The sequence below is a fragment of the Xyrauchen texanus genome, chromosome 7 (assembly GCF_025860055.1).
Source record: "Xyrauchen texanus isolate HMW12.3.18 chromosome 7, RBS_HiC_50CHRs, whole genome shotgun sequence".
Taxonomy (NCBI): domain Eukaryota; kingdom Metazoa; phylum Chordata; class Actinopteri; order Cypriniformes; family Catostomidae; genus Xyrauchen; species Xyrauchen texanus.
The window spans coordinates 5,193,256-5,206,654 of record NC_068282.1 but is presented as its reverse complement, the minus strand read 5'-3'; the positions used below and the strand labels follow the sequence as shown (position 1 = coordinate 5,206,654).

General features: G+C 39.0%; 1 protein-coding gene across 1 annotated transcript in view; it reads right to left on the bottom strand.

Moving 5' to 3' along the window:
- Window positions 1-13,399, bottom strand: part of gnai2b (guanine nucleotide binding protein (G protein), alpha inhibiting activity polypeptide 2b) — a 92,206-nt gene that overhangs the window by 27,940 nt on the left and 50,867 nt on the right. The window contains exon 2 of the mRNA XM_052130352.1: window positions 6,093-6,135. Within this exon, the coding sequence (XP_051986312.1) occupies window positions 6,093-6,135 (43 nt within the window). The remainder of the gene's footprint in view (window positions 1-6,092; window positions 6,136-13,399) is intronic.

Below are 13,399 nucleotides of genomic sequence, written 5' to 3'. Positions count from 1 at the left end.
GTGGCCAAAGTTTAGAATAATGTACAGATTTTGCTGTTTGAAAGGAAATTGGTACTTTAATTCACCAAAGTGGCATTCAACTGATCATAAAGTATAGTCAGGACATTACTGATGTAAAAAAAGCCTTTTTAGATCAAATCTAGACAGGCCCCATTTCCAGCAGTCATCACTCCAACACCTTATCCTTGAGTAATCATGCTAAATTGATCATTTGGAACTAGAAAATCACTTGCCATTATATCAAACACAGTTGAAAGATATTTGGTTCATTAAATGAAGCTTAACATTGTCTTTGTGTTTGTTTTTGAGTTGTCACAGTATGCAATAGACTGGCATGTCTTAAGGTAAATATTAAGTAAAAAACGGCAAAACAGCTTTATCTAGAAATGCTTGAAATTACCAAAATAACTGAAGAATTCATACAAAGGTGTACACTACAGTCTTCAAAGACAAAGGACAACTGTCTCTAACAAGGACATTAAAAGATGTGGAAGACCAGATATACAACTAAACAAGAGGATAAGTACATCAGAGTCTCTAGTGTGAGAAAAAGACACATCACATGTCCTCAGCTGACAGCTTCATTGAATTCTACCCGCTCAACACCAGTTTCATGTACAACAGTAAAGAGAAGACTCAGGGGTGCAGGACTTATGGGAAGAACTGCAAAGAAAAAGACACTTTTGAAACAGAAAATAAAAAAGAAAATGTTCGAGTGGGAAAAGAAACAGACATTGGACAACAGATAATTGGAAAAGAGTGTTATGGATCTTAACCCCACTGAGCTTTTGTGGGATCAGTTAGACTGTACGGTGCATGAGAAGCGACCAACATCCCAGTCACATCTATGGGAAGTGTTACAGGAAGTGTGGGGTGAAATGTCACCTGAGTATCTGGACAAACTGAATGTAAAGGATCTGCAAAGCTGTCATTGCTGCACGTGGAGAACTCTTTGAAGTAGTTTAAGTAATAGTATTAATGGGATTTTAAAAAGTAAAAATAGTACATTTTCACATTATTAATGTCCTGACTAAACATTGTGATCAATTGAATGCCACTTTGGTAAATAAAAGTACCAATTTCCTTCCAAAAGAGCAAAATCTGTACATTATTCCAAACTTTGGCCACCAGTGTATATATACAGTCGAAGTCAGAAGTTTACATGCACCTTAGCATACATTTAAACAATTTAAACACAATTCCTCACACTTATTCGTAGAAAACATTCCCTGTCTTGGGTCAGTTTGGATCACTTTATTTTAAGAATGTGAAATATCAGAATAATTGTAGAGAGAATGATTGATTTCAGCTTTTAATTATTTCATCGCATTCCCAGTGGGTCAGAAGTTTACATCCACTTTGTTAGTATTTGGTAGCATTGCCTTTAAATTGTTTAACTTGGATCAAATATTTTGGGTAACCTTCCACAAGCTTCTCACAATACGCTGCTGGAATTTTGGCCTTTTTTAGTTCTGCCCACACATCAGATTGAGGTCAGGACATTGTGATGGCCACTACAATACCTTGACATTGTTGTCATTAAGCCATTTTACCACAACTTTGGAGGTATGCTTTGGGTCATTGTCCATTTGGATGACTTATTTGTGACCGAGCTTTAACTTCCTGGCTGATGTCTTGAGATGTTGCTTCAATATATGCACATAATTTTCCTTCCTCATGATGCCATCTATTTTGTGAAGTGCACCAGTCCCTCCTGCAGCAAAACACCCCCACAACATGATGCTGCCACCCCCATGCTTCACTGTTGGGATGGTGTTCTTTGGCTTGCAAGCCTTTGTCCCCATGTGCACTTGCAAACTGTGGTCTGGCTTTTTAATGGCAGTTTTGGAGCAGTGGTTCTTCCTTGCTGTGCAGCCTTTCAGGTTATGTCGATATAGGTCTCGTTTTACTGTGGATATAAATACTAGAATATGATTGAAATGAATACTTGTATACCCATTTCCTCCAGCATCTTCACAAGGTCCTTTGCTGTTGTTCTGGGATTGATTTGCACATTTCACGTCAAACTACGTTCATCTCTAGAAGACAGAATGTGTCACCTTCCTGAGTTGTATGATAGCTGTGTGGTCCCACAGTGTTTATACTTGCATACTATTGTTTGTTCAGATGAACGTGGTACCTTCAGAACTTTGGAAATTGCTCACAAGGATGAACCAGACTTGTGGAGGTCCACAATTTATTTTTCTGAGGTTGTGGCTGATTTCTTCTGATTTTCCCATGATGTTAAGCAAAGAGGCACTGAGTTTGAAGGTGGGCCTTAAAATACATCCACAGGTACACCTCCAATTGACTCCAATTATCCTATCAGAAGCTAATTGGCTAATTGCCTAAAGGCATGACATCATTTTCTGTAATTTTCCAAGCTGCTTAAAGGGTAACTAAACACCTGCTCAGAGTCTGACTCCACCCACTAGAAATATTTGAAAATGCTGGAAAAGTGGGCAGACCCCGGCGGGGATAGAGGGAACGAACCGAGTGCGGGGCTGAGCGGGGGGGGCCCTGAGACTCGTAGTGACGGATTAATTGACAGCTGCTGTCAGACTCTATGTTATTATTATTCCTCACACGGTCGCAAGACGACATGTACATGAATCTGGCGTGGTGAGCTGGAACCTGCTTACGTCAGCTGTCACCGCTTACGTCACGAAGTACCGCAACAGCCAATAGGAAAATTCAACTGCAGTAGCCACCGTTCAACCTGAAGAGGGCAGCACTCAGACGTTTTTACACCATATATTGTAGAATTAAAACACTTTATACACAAATGTCAAAAAAATTACTTGAATCAATGACCAGTACTAATAAAGCCCCATGCTTACAGATCATTAACTAAAAAAAGTTGGTTTAGGGTTTAGTTACCCTTTAAAGACACAGTTAACTTTGTGTATGTAAATTCTGACCCACTGGATTTGTGATGTAGTCAATTAAAAGTTAATCAATATGTCTGTAAACAGTTGTTGGAAAAATGACTGGAATCATGCATAAATATATATATGTATTTACTATTTGTGCAATTTAGAAAAGTCCCTTTGCACCTGTATGTTAATCTAACTCTTGCAGTATTCATTTATCATAGTCATGCAGTCTGTGTTATTCAGTTGTGTGATGAAAGTCAAACGTTGACATCAACAACAAAAATTGACATCAACAAAAATAATGTCACTTCCAGTCCTTGTACTGGAAAACCATGAACAAAACTATGCAACCTAAAAGGAAATGCAACCCAGGATACATTAAATACAGGTTATGTTTAATCTATGGCAGGTTGACATTTGATTTCCAATTTAAAATCTGTCCTGAAGCAAAACCAGTTGAGAAGCACTGAGTTAAAGGTACAGACAAGAGCAGTCTGGCCTCACTGTCGCGCACCTACAGTATGTGTTAACTGTTAATAATCATAGGACATTACTTTAAAAGCTCACACAGCTGATGTTATTTTTCATTTAGTAGTTAATTTAACATATAAACTAACATGCTTTAGTTATATAACATGTTATAGTTACATGCTATTTTTTTTTATGTTTAGAATTCAGTTTATTATAATTCTGTTAGCTTTCTTATTTTTTCGATTTATTTTATTTTCAAAAGGGAGACTTTTTTTACACATACTTCAATAAAATAAATGGTTTCAAGTTTCAATTATAATAAAGTGTTTGCTAATAAATTAGTAAAATAACCCTTCTGTTTTCACTGATAATAGTAATTATGTAATACCGTATACCGTGAAACCGTGATATTTTCTGAGATAAACCAAGGTAAGAGTATAAATAGACAAAAAAAGACATATTTACATTTATGCATTTGGCAGACGCTTTCATCCAAAGCGACTTACAGTGCACTTATTACAGGGACATTCCCCTCGGAGCAACCTGGAGTTAAGTGCCTTGCTCAAGGACACAATGGTGGTGACTGTGGGGATCGAACCACCAACCTTCTGATTACCAGTTTACCAGTTATGTGCATTAGACCACTACACCACCACCATAGACATAGAATGCCGTTTGTACATGTGCAAGTGGTAATATATGTGTATGGTAGGGGTTATGTACAGTTATTGAATTAAATATGAGTGAATGGTAGGGGTTATTTACAGTTATTGAATTAAATATGAGTGAATTTACACGTACTGTACATGACATATTTATACATTATTACACTATGGGGAGTCCTGAAGGCAGTTTTATTGTTCATGATGAAAATGGCCTGAGGGTAAAAACTGTTCTTGTTCCTGGTTGTCCTGGTGCTGAGTGCTCTGTAGTGCCAGCCAGAGGGCAAAAGTTCAAAAAGGAGTTGGCAGGGTGTGTGGGGTCCAGAGTGATTCTACCTGCACGTTTCCTCACTCTGGAGATGCACAAGTCTTGGAGGGTGGGCAGGGGAGCACCAATAATCCTCTCAGGAGTCCTGACTGTCCGTTGTAATTTCCTTCTGTCTGATTTGGTGGCTGAACCAAACCAGACAGTTATAGATGTACACAGGACAGACTATGTCAGCAGCTCCAGCAGCACGTTGAACTTCCTCAGCTGGCAAAGGTTCACAATGGAGTCTATGTGGGTGTCCCACTTCAGGTCCTGAGAGATGGTAGAGCCCTGGAACCTGAATGACTCCACTGGTGCCACAGTGCTGTTCAGGATGGTGAGGGGAGATTTCTCCTGAAGTCTACTTTCATCTCCACTGTTTTGAGCGTGCGTGTTCAGCTCAAGGTTGTTGTGACCGCACCAGACAGCCATCTGATCAACCTCCCGTCTGTATGCAGACTCTTCACCATCACGGATGAGGCCGATAACTTCAGGAGCTTGACAGAGGGGTCCTTTGCAGTGCAGTCATTTTACAGGGAAAAGAGCAGTGGGGAGAGAATGCATCCCTGAGGAGCACCAATGCTAATAGTGAGGGTCCCAGATGTGATTTTTCCCAGTCTCATTAGCTACTGCCTATCTGTCAGAAAGCTGTTGATCCACTGACAGATTGTGGTTTCTGTCAACTCGAACCAGTTTGGCCATTCTCATCTGACCCCTCACATCAACAAGGCATTTTCGCCCACAGAACTGCCGCTCGCTGGACGTTTTTTAATTTCCACACCATTCCCTTTACAGTCTAGAGACTGTTGTGTGTGAAAATCCCAGGAGATCAGCAGTTACAGAAAGGGAATTTATACCTTTTTTAAGAAAATGCGATCGCCAGATGAATCCAGTTCACCACACTTGAGTCAATTGTCCATCCAAAAACATCCAATAGCACTTTTTGCCCATAAAAGTGATAAATCTGAGAAATATTGATATTCTCCTCCATTGTTTACATGAGATCTCACCTGAAAGAATTACCTTTCATCATCGTTCTTACACAAACTATGCAATCTGAGCAGCATTCACGTTGTAAAACTGTATCTGATCTTATATATTAGAGTCTCATAAACAAAACGAGCCTGTCTCCAAAGTATTTTGTTTAAAATGCGGAGTAGTTTTATTCATAATAGCCAAGCAGTGCAGTCAGATTTTGTGTTGTCTTGAAAGGCAGAGCCTTAATTTTCTCTGTAAACCCACCAGTGATTTTACTGTGAAAAAAGCTTGCAGGAACCTCATTTTTTGTTAGATCATCTTCAAATTTGAAACATAACTTCCTTATACTTGTGGCTTTGAGTACAATGTATTTCTGGTACATTGACACTTTTATTATTGTTGTTTTAGATTATAAAAACATGTTCAGCACAAAATATTTCCATTACTATAAACTTCACCTTCTCTAACTTTAAAAAATAATAACATATATTAATTCTGAAACTCTGAAAAAAAGCCCAAAGTGTCTTCTTCCAAAAGATACTACAACTGTGTCCATACTCCAAAGGGTCCAGTAAATACAACCATTAGTTGTTCAGGTATGTAATTTTCATGGTTTGTGCTCAAAAAGGGGGTGCGTATCAACAGGTTAACTGAAGCTGCTTACCCATATCTGCATGATTTTATACATTACACTGCTGCCACACAATTGGCGGATTAGATAATCACATAGTAGGTTTACAGGTGTACCTAATAAAGTGGCTGGTAAGTATATTCAACAAGAATGATTTTCCTACTCACTTCATCTGTTTGACAATGGTGCTCTTCCCTGATTCGCCAGCACCTGCAGAGAAAATTAAATAAATTAGTAAGTCAAAATACAGAGCAAGCAGTCAAATATCACCCTGTAGCTCAAGATTGGTTGCCAACTGAAGCAAAGCAGGGTTGAGCCTAAGGTTGTTGCTGGAAGAGGTATTAGGGAAGCCAGCAGGGGTTGCTCACCCTGCACTTTGCGTGGGTCTTAATGCCCCAGCATAGTGACGGGCACACTATACTGTAAAAAGGCACAGTCTTTCAGATGAGACTTTAAACCAAGTCCTGACTCTCTGTGGTCATTAAAAATCCCAGAACCCTTCTCGTAGAGTAGGGGTGTAACCCTGGTCTCTTGGCTAAATTCCCCCCATTGGCCCTTCTCAATCATGGCTTCCTAATAATCCCCATCCACTAATTGGCCTAATAACTTGACCTAAACTGAATTCAATTCAAGATGATTATTTATTCGATTAAGTGTGCATCCCTAGTACATATTGAAAGGAAAGACAAGACTGTACTGTATATTTTTTTTAAATGTGAACATCTGCTAAAAGTTAATTATCACCATTTAGGAGTAAACTAACATTTAGATGACCTCAAAGGCAAAAGACATTGACAAATATTTTTGAGTTTACAGTTTCAGGGACTGAATTCTGAAATGAGGGGTGATGGCCTTATGTGCCTCATATATATTCACGTCTATGATCTTGTCATGAATAAGGTCTCGCTGCCCGAAGGCAACCAGCAAAGGTGTTCTGAAATATTCTGTGCGCGATATATCATTTCTGAAAGGGCCGATGCAGTGTGTGTATCTGCTGAAGGCTCTGCCTCTCACTGTAGCTTTGCAAAAACATCTGCTGTCAGAACTGGGCTTTTTGTTGATGTAACCTGGCCGTGGCTCTATGCTAGTTATTTCCACAGTATGGAAGCCTGATGTTCTGAGATAGGGGGATATTCAACAGCTTGTGTACACTCACAAGTTCACAGTTGTATATGGAAAAGGTCAGGGAACATAAACCAATGTTCTTGATTATTCCTGCACAAAGTAATGAAAATTTTCTGTCATAGTCCTAAAAACACAGCTTGGTTCTCTTCAGTATCTTATGCTGAGAGAACAAAAAGTTACACTCAAGTGTGAGGAAAGACATAAAAGGCTTTATGTTTAGTAAAACAATTTTTTTTTATGAAATAAAGAGTAAAAAGATGTTATCAGATTATATACACACACACACAAATCTTGGTTGCCTCCACGTCTGAGAACGTTAACCCGTGCATCTTATCACGTGGCTTGTTGAACGCATTACTGCGCATGTGGAGGCTTCACTTCATCGACCGCGGCATCCACGCAAAACTCACCACGCCCCACCGAGAGCAAACCACATTACAGTGACCACGAGGAGATTACCCATGTGACTCTACCCTCCCTAGCAAGCGGATATATTTGGTTGCTTAGGAGACCTTGCTGGATTCACTCGGCACGCCCTGGATTCGAACTCACGAACTCCAGGGGAGGTAGTCAGGGTCTTTACACACTGAGCTACCAAGGCCCCCTTTTATCAGATTACATTCGCTTGAAACAAACCTTCACCAGCACTGGATACAGAATAACTTTAATTTGGAAAAACAAATGTTTTCTATGTATTGGAGTACATTAAGGTGTGCTTGCAAAGGCAACGTCAGGGAATGAGACCCTTTGTACCATCTAAAATGTAAATCCAGGATTGCCACTCTTTTTGACCAATTAAATTACATTACATTTCCATTACCTTTCTAAGCATTTCTAAACTTAATTTTGACCAATTGGATAATGAATCCTTTACACTAATTTGTGAACCATTTCAACAAATTTATTGAAAAGAACAGAATCATAAGTATGAATCAAATGACACATCAGTAAATCACAAGGGCTCTACAAAAGAGCAATTACTACCACATTATTTCAGAGCAGAGAACAACTAGAAAAATATACATTCACATAAACAAAATTGATGACTTTTCTGATGAAAAGTTCTCATAATCAAGTGTTGAATGCAGGAGAAATGGGCAAGAGTAAAAGACACGAGCGACTTTGGAAAGAGCCAAATTGTTATGGCCAGACGACAGATGGCCTTGCCGCAAGGCTTGTGGGATGCTCCCAGTCAGCAGTGGTGATTACCTACCGACAGTGGTACGAGGAAGGACAAACCACAAACCGGTGACAGGGTGTTGGGCGCCCAAGGCTCATCGATGAGCGAGGGCAAGGATGACCCCTGTCAAGAGCCCCATCCAGCATTGAAAGCGCCTACAACTGGACCTTGAAGCAGTGGAAGAAGTTCACCTGGTCCGATGAGTCCCGTTTTCTTTTACATAACACGGATTGCTGTGTACATGTGTGCCATTTACCTGGGGAATTGATGGTACCAGGATGCACTATGGGAAGACCGAACAATAAAATCTGAACATTTATCAGCTAGTGGCTAATCATAGACATTTTTATTCGCACAGTGTGAGATTTGCTTGCAAATGCGAGTGATGTTCTTGTATTATAAAGGGTTGCCACAGAGTGAAAGATCGATCTTGGGATTTAAGAATCAATATCAAGATCATTCAAATTAAGATCATGATGACTTGGAAAATAGTAAACATTATAAATGGTAACATGATTTTAGTGCAATAAAATCACTTACTAAATTGCTAAATCTAACCTAGTGTTATTTCCAATATTACAAATGATCCTGGTGTTGGATATCATTTTTCAAAGATTAGTATGCATTTTGAACACACTAAAATCATGTTAACATGTGTAATGTTTATGTTTTGTGGTTATACATTTCAAACGATGCACATTTTAGCATTTATGGACTAGCCCTATTCAATTCCATAACAGCCTTATTGAAACAGCTTTTATTAATAAACAAGAGGCGCGTCTAACATTTTTGGTGATAATCAACATTATGCCACATATATAGTTGAGCTGTGTATATTTAGCTTAACATGTATTGAACCCGGAACATTCCCTTAATATTCCCTGATATTTCCAGATTTTCCATGACTGTGGGAACCCTGTAAATCATAGTTAATTAAATCAAATAAAAAATTTTTTTTAGGTTTTTAAAGCATTTCATTTTTGCACAAGTGTGAGCTGTGACCAGTTGTCTTGCGTTTCATGTGGATTAATAATTTACTTTTATAGTTACCTTTGACCTCCTACAGTAAGACTGTACTTCGTTATTGTCCACTGTACTTTGTACTTCGAAAAATACTGCCTTAGTAAATGAGCAGCAATAAATAGAGCACCTAAACATTTACCTCCCAGTACAGACACCCAAGAGACAACACATTGTTCCATAACGTGCCCCAGAGCTCTGCTATACCATAATAATACATAATAATAGCCACACAAGCGTGTCAATAATTGATCCTTAAGAGACCAAGAGAATAACAGTTCAATTGTTTATTCACAATCCACGGTGTAATTGGAGACAATAGGGAGTGTTTTAATGCACACCGGACCTATAAATTAACACAATGTTTTTAAGCTTATTAATTTAGTGTGGCTTTGCGGAGCAGATGAAAAATTGAGAATTAGCTCAGGTGGTCACAGAAAAATACATTTTCAAAAGTGAATAACATCCAATTAAACAAGAACTTAAAATAGTTTATTAGTGCTTTATTAGGCCAGATATTTTACGCAAGTACACGTATGCAGATGCAAACGCTTGGCCAAAGCTTTGCCAACACATACCATACCATACCAACTTTATTTGTTAAGCACTTTACAACAACCAAAGTTGACCAAAGTGCTGTACATAAAAATATAGAAAAATATACATAAACATATGTACAATTAATAACCATACAATAAAAACAAAGTAACAAATACAATCAAGTAAATAAAATAGAGTAAATAAAATCGACCTCTTACTAGGTGTTAAAAACCACAGAGAAAAGATGGGTTTTAAGAAGGGTTTTAAAAACAGATAAAGAAGAGACCTGCTTTACATGCAAAGGCAAATCATTCCATAGTCTAGGGGCAGACACAGCAAAGGCACGGTCCCCTCTGAGCTTACGCTTAGTTTTAGGCACAGTCAGGAGCAGCTGATCATCTGACCTGAGAGCGCGGACGGGTTTATAAGAGTGTAGAAGCTCAGAGAGGTATGGCGGGGCAAGACCATTTAAAGATTTAAACGCAAATAACAAAATTTTAAAATGGATCCTAAATTGAATAGGCAGCCAATGTAATGAAGCTAAAATAGGGGAAATGTGCTCATGTTTACGTGTGCCTGTTAAAAGACGTGCTGCTGCATTTTGTACCATCTGGAGACGGGTGATGGAGGACCCACTAACCCCCACATATAGGGAATTACAATAGTCCAGCCGTGTAGTTACAAAGGCGTGGATTGCAGTTTCAAAATGTTGTCTTGACAGAATTGGCTTTATTTTGGCCAGCTGCCTCAAATGAAAGAAGCTTGATTTGACAACAGCTTTGATGTGACTGTCAAATTTAAACTCAGGGTCCACTTTAACTCCTAGATTTGTAATGTTAGATTTAATATAGGGTGCCAAGGAGCCCAGATCTACAGGCGGGGTCCCAGTGGTGCCTCCAAAAACCATCACTTCGGTTTTTTTTCATCATTAAAATTTAAAAAGTTCAGATCCATCCAGGCCTTTATGTCGTCGAGACAATTGAGTAGTTGTCCAACAGAGTTATCATTTTTCTTTTTAAGGGGTACATAAATCTGACTGTCATCTGCATAACAGTGGAATGAAATGCCGTACTTTCTAAGTATGGAATCAAGTGGAAGCAAATACAAAGAGAAAAGTACAGGGCCGAGGACTGAGCCCTGTGGGACCCCACACAAGAGAGGAGCAGTGGAGGATACAAATTCACCTATGCTGACACAAAAAGTTCGATCCGCTAAATATGACCTAAACCACTCCAGTGCCATGCCACTGATGCCCACCCACTGCCTTAAACGTGAAATCAATATCTCATGATCCACTGTGTCAAATGCAGCAGTTAGATCCAAAAGCACAAGGATAACACAGTCGCCAGAGTCAGTCGTTAAAAAGATATCATTAAAAACTCTTAAAAGAGCGGTTTCGGTGCTGTGCAAGGTTTTAAAGCCGGACTGGAAAACCTCTAGTATATTATGTTCTTCCAAAAAGACCAATAATTGGTCTCATTGGTTCAACACATGGTCCAATTGAACAAGCTTAACATGCGTTCTTACAACTGTGAAAGTATTAAACCTCAGTACTCAAGGGGGCGTTAGTTACCTTTAAAAGTCTGTGCCATTAAACTGAATGTGTGATTTTTCTGGTAAGTTGCTATAAATATATAAAATGTTGCTCAACCATGAGACAACTTACCGTAGAAGTGGACAGTTCACACTAATCTCACCACACTTAGTGGCAACATTGAACAGGAACACTTTGAAAATGCTCAAGAAATCGAGCTTCCACCACTAGAACCGTCTGCATTCACATACTTGCGTAGAGTATGTTTCAACCCTAAGGCAAGCATCCCTATTCATTTTAGGGCTTAACTTTAGGTTAGAGATAACTCAATCTTTTATAATGTATCATGGTATTTATATGGTAACAAAAAGCACTTCAAAAGAATACTGTAGTCCTACTATGGCTCATGTCCAAAAATGTGGCATTGCAATGGTAACATATTCATTGTAAAAGCATGGTACTGTTATGTTAGTGCTGTGCAAGGTGTGGAAAGTGGAAAGATAAGCAAAAGAGAGAGAGAGGCAACGAGATTGGTTGTAAGATTTCCTCTAGCCTAACAAAGAGCTCTATGTGAGTTTGGCTGGCAGAGCAGATAGGCTGCCTCTGTTTAGTATCATTTGAGCAAACATCAATGCATCTAAATGAGACCCTGACTGGCCTCATGGCAATTAGTAGGCTGAAGGGAACATGGTGTCCATCTCATTCACAGAGAAAGAGAGAAGACAGACTGACAAAATTGTTTAAAGACATGCACATGAAAACATAATCATGTAAAACAGGTTTAAAATATAAAAACCTAAAACTATCAAATCTGGTATCATCACTGAAACGGTTTGTTAATTAAGTATAATAACTAGAAATACTGTCATCAGAATCGGGTCATAGACTACACTAATATGTAAACTTTTAGCGCACAAATAAAAGTCTTAGTGTGATTATTAAACTCCAAAGGCTGTGACTGAATAAGATAAATATATAGTTTGCATGTGCTGCACATTTCAAATGTGAGCGCTTATGAATGTGTGGAGCTGTTTTTTTGCTCACGCCGGCTGCTCAAACCTTTTAGAACACTTTGGCTCATACACTGAAAACACCATAATGAGCATCACGCACCTTGTTTGTAGCAGATGTCAGCAAGCAGACTGCTAATTCACTTTGTAGCGTGAGGCACATACAGACTACATATATGTAATTAAATAGCATGCTTTTGAGGTATCACATTTGGTCATGTAGCGACCAGCTTTACTGAAAGTGAGAAGCTACCGTCAAAAACACACAGAAACGAAAAGGGCTTCAAACGAAAATGAAAGCTACCACCAAAATAAAAACTAAATGGAAAAAAGTACGTCAGAGATATATAACTACAGTATAGTTATAAATGCTGCCTGGCCCAAAAAAAAGAAAAAGTGGCATACTCTAAGGTGTATATTTGTCATGCCGTTGTTTCGACAACCTTGTGCAACGTCACAACATTTATTTCTGTCCAGAGTTGCATTCATTTTTGGCCGAGATCTTGTATTCATGACGGGAGAGTCGAGAAGTCTTCTCCTGCACATCCCAATGACTTTCAAAGGGGTTAAGGTCAGGGCTCTGTGGTGGCCAATTTATGTGTGAAAATAATTCCTCAAGCTTCCTGAACCAGTCTTTCACAATTTGAGCCTGATGAATCTTGGTATAACCTGGTCATTCAGTACATTCAGGTAGTCAGCTGACTTTTATTGCAGCATAACATTGCTTAGCCTAGACCTGACCAATTGAGGCAACTCCAGATCGTAACACCACCTCCAGTGACTTGTACAGTGGGCACTATGTATAACGGGTACATAGTTTCATGCGCTTCCCTTCTTACCCTGACACACCCATCGCTTTGACATAGGGTAAATCTGGACTCAGACCACATGACCTTTTTCCATTGATCCACAGTCAAATCTTTATGCTCCCTAGCAAATTTAAGTTGTTTTTTCTGATTAGCCTCACTAACAAGTGGATTTCTTGTGGCCACACAACAGTTTAGTCCCAATCCTGTAAATTCTCGTTGTATTGCGCATGTGGAAATGCTTTTACAGTCACTATTA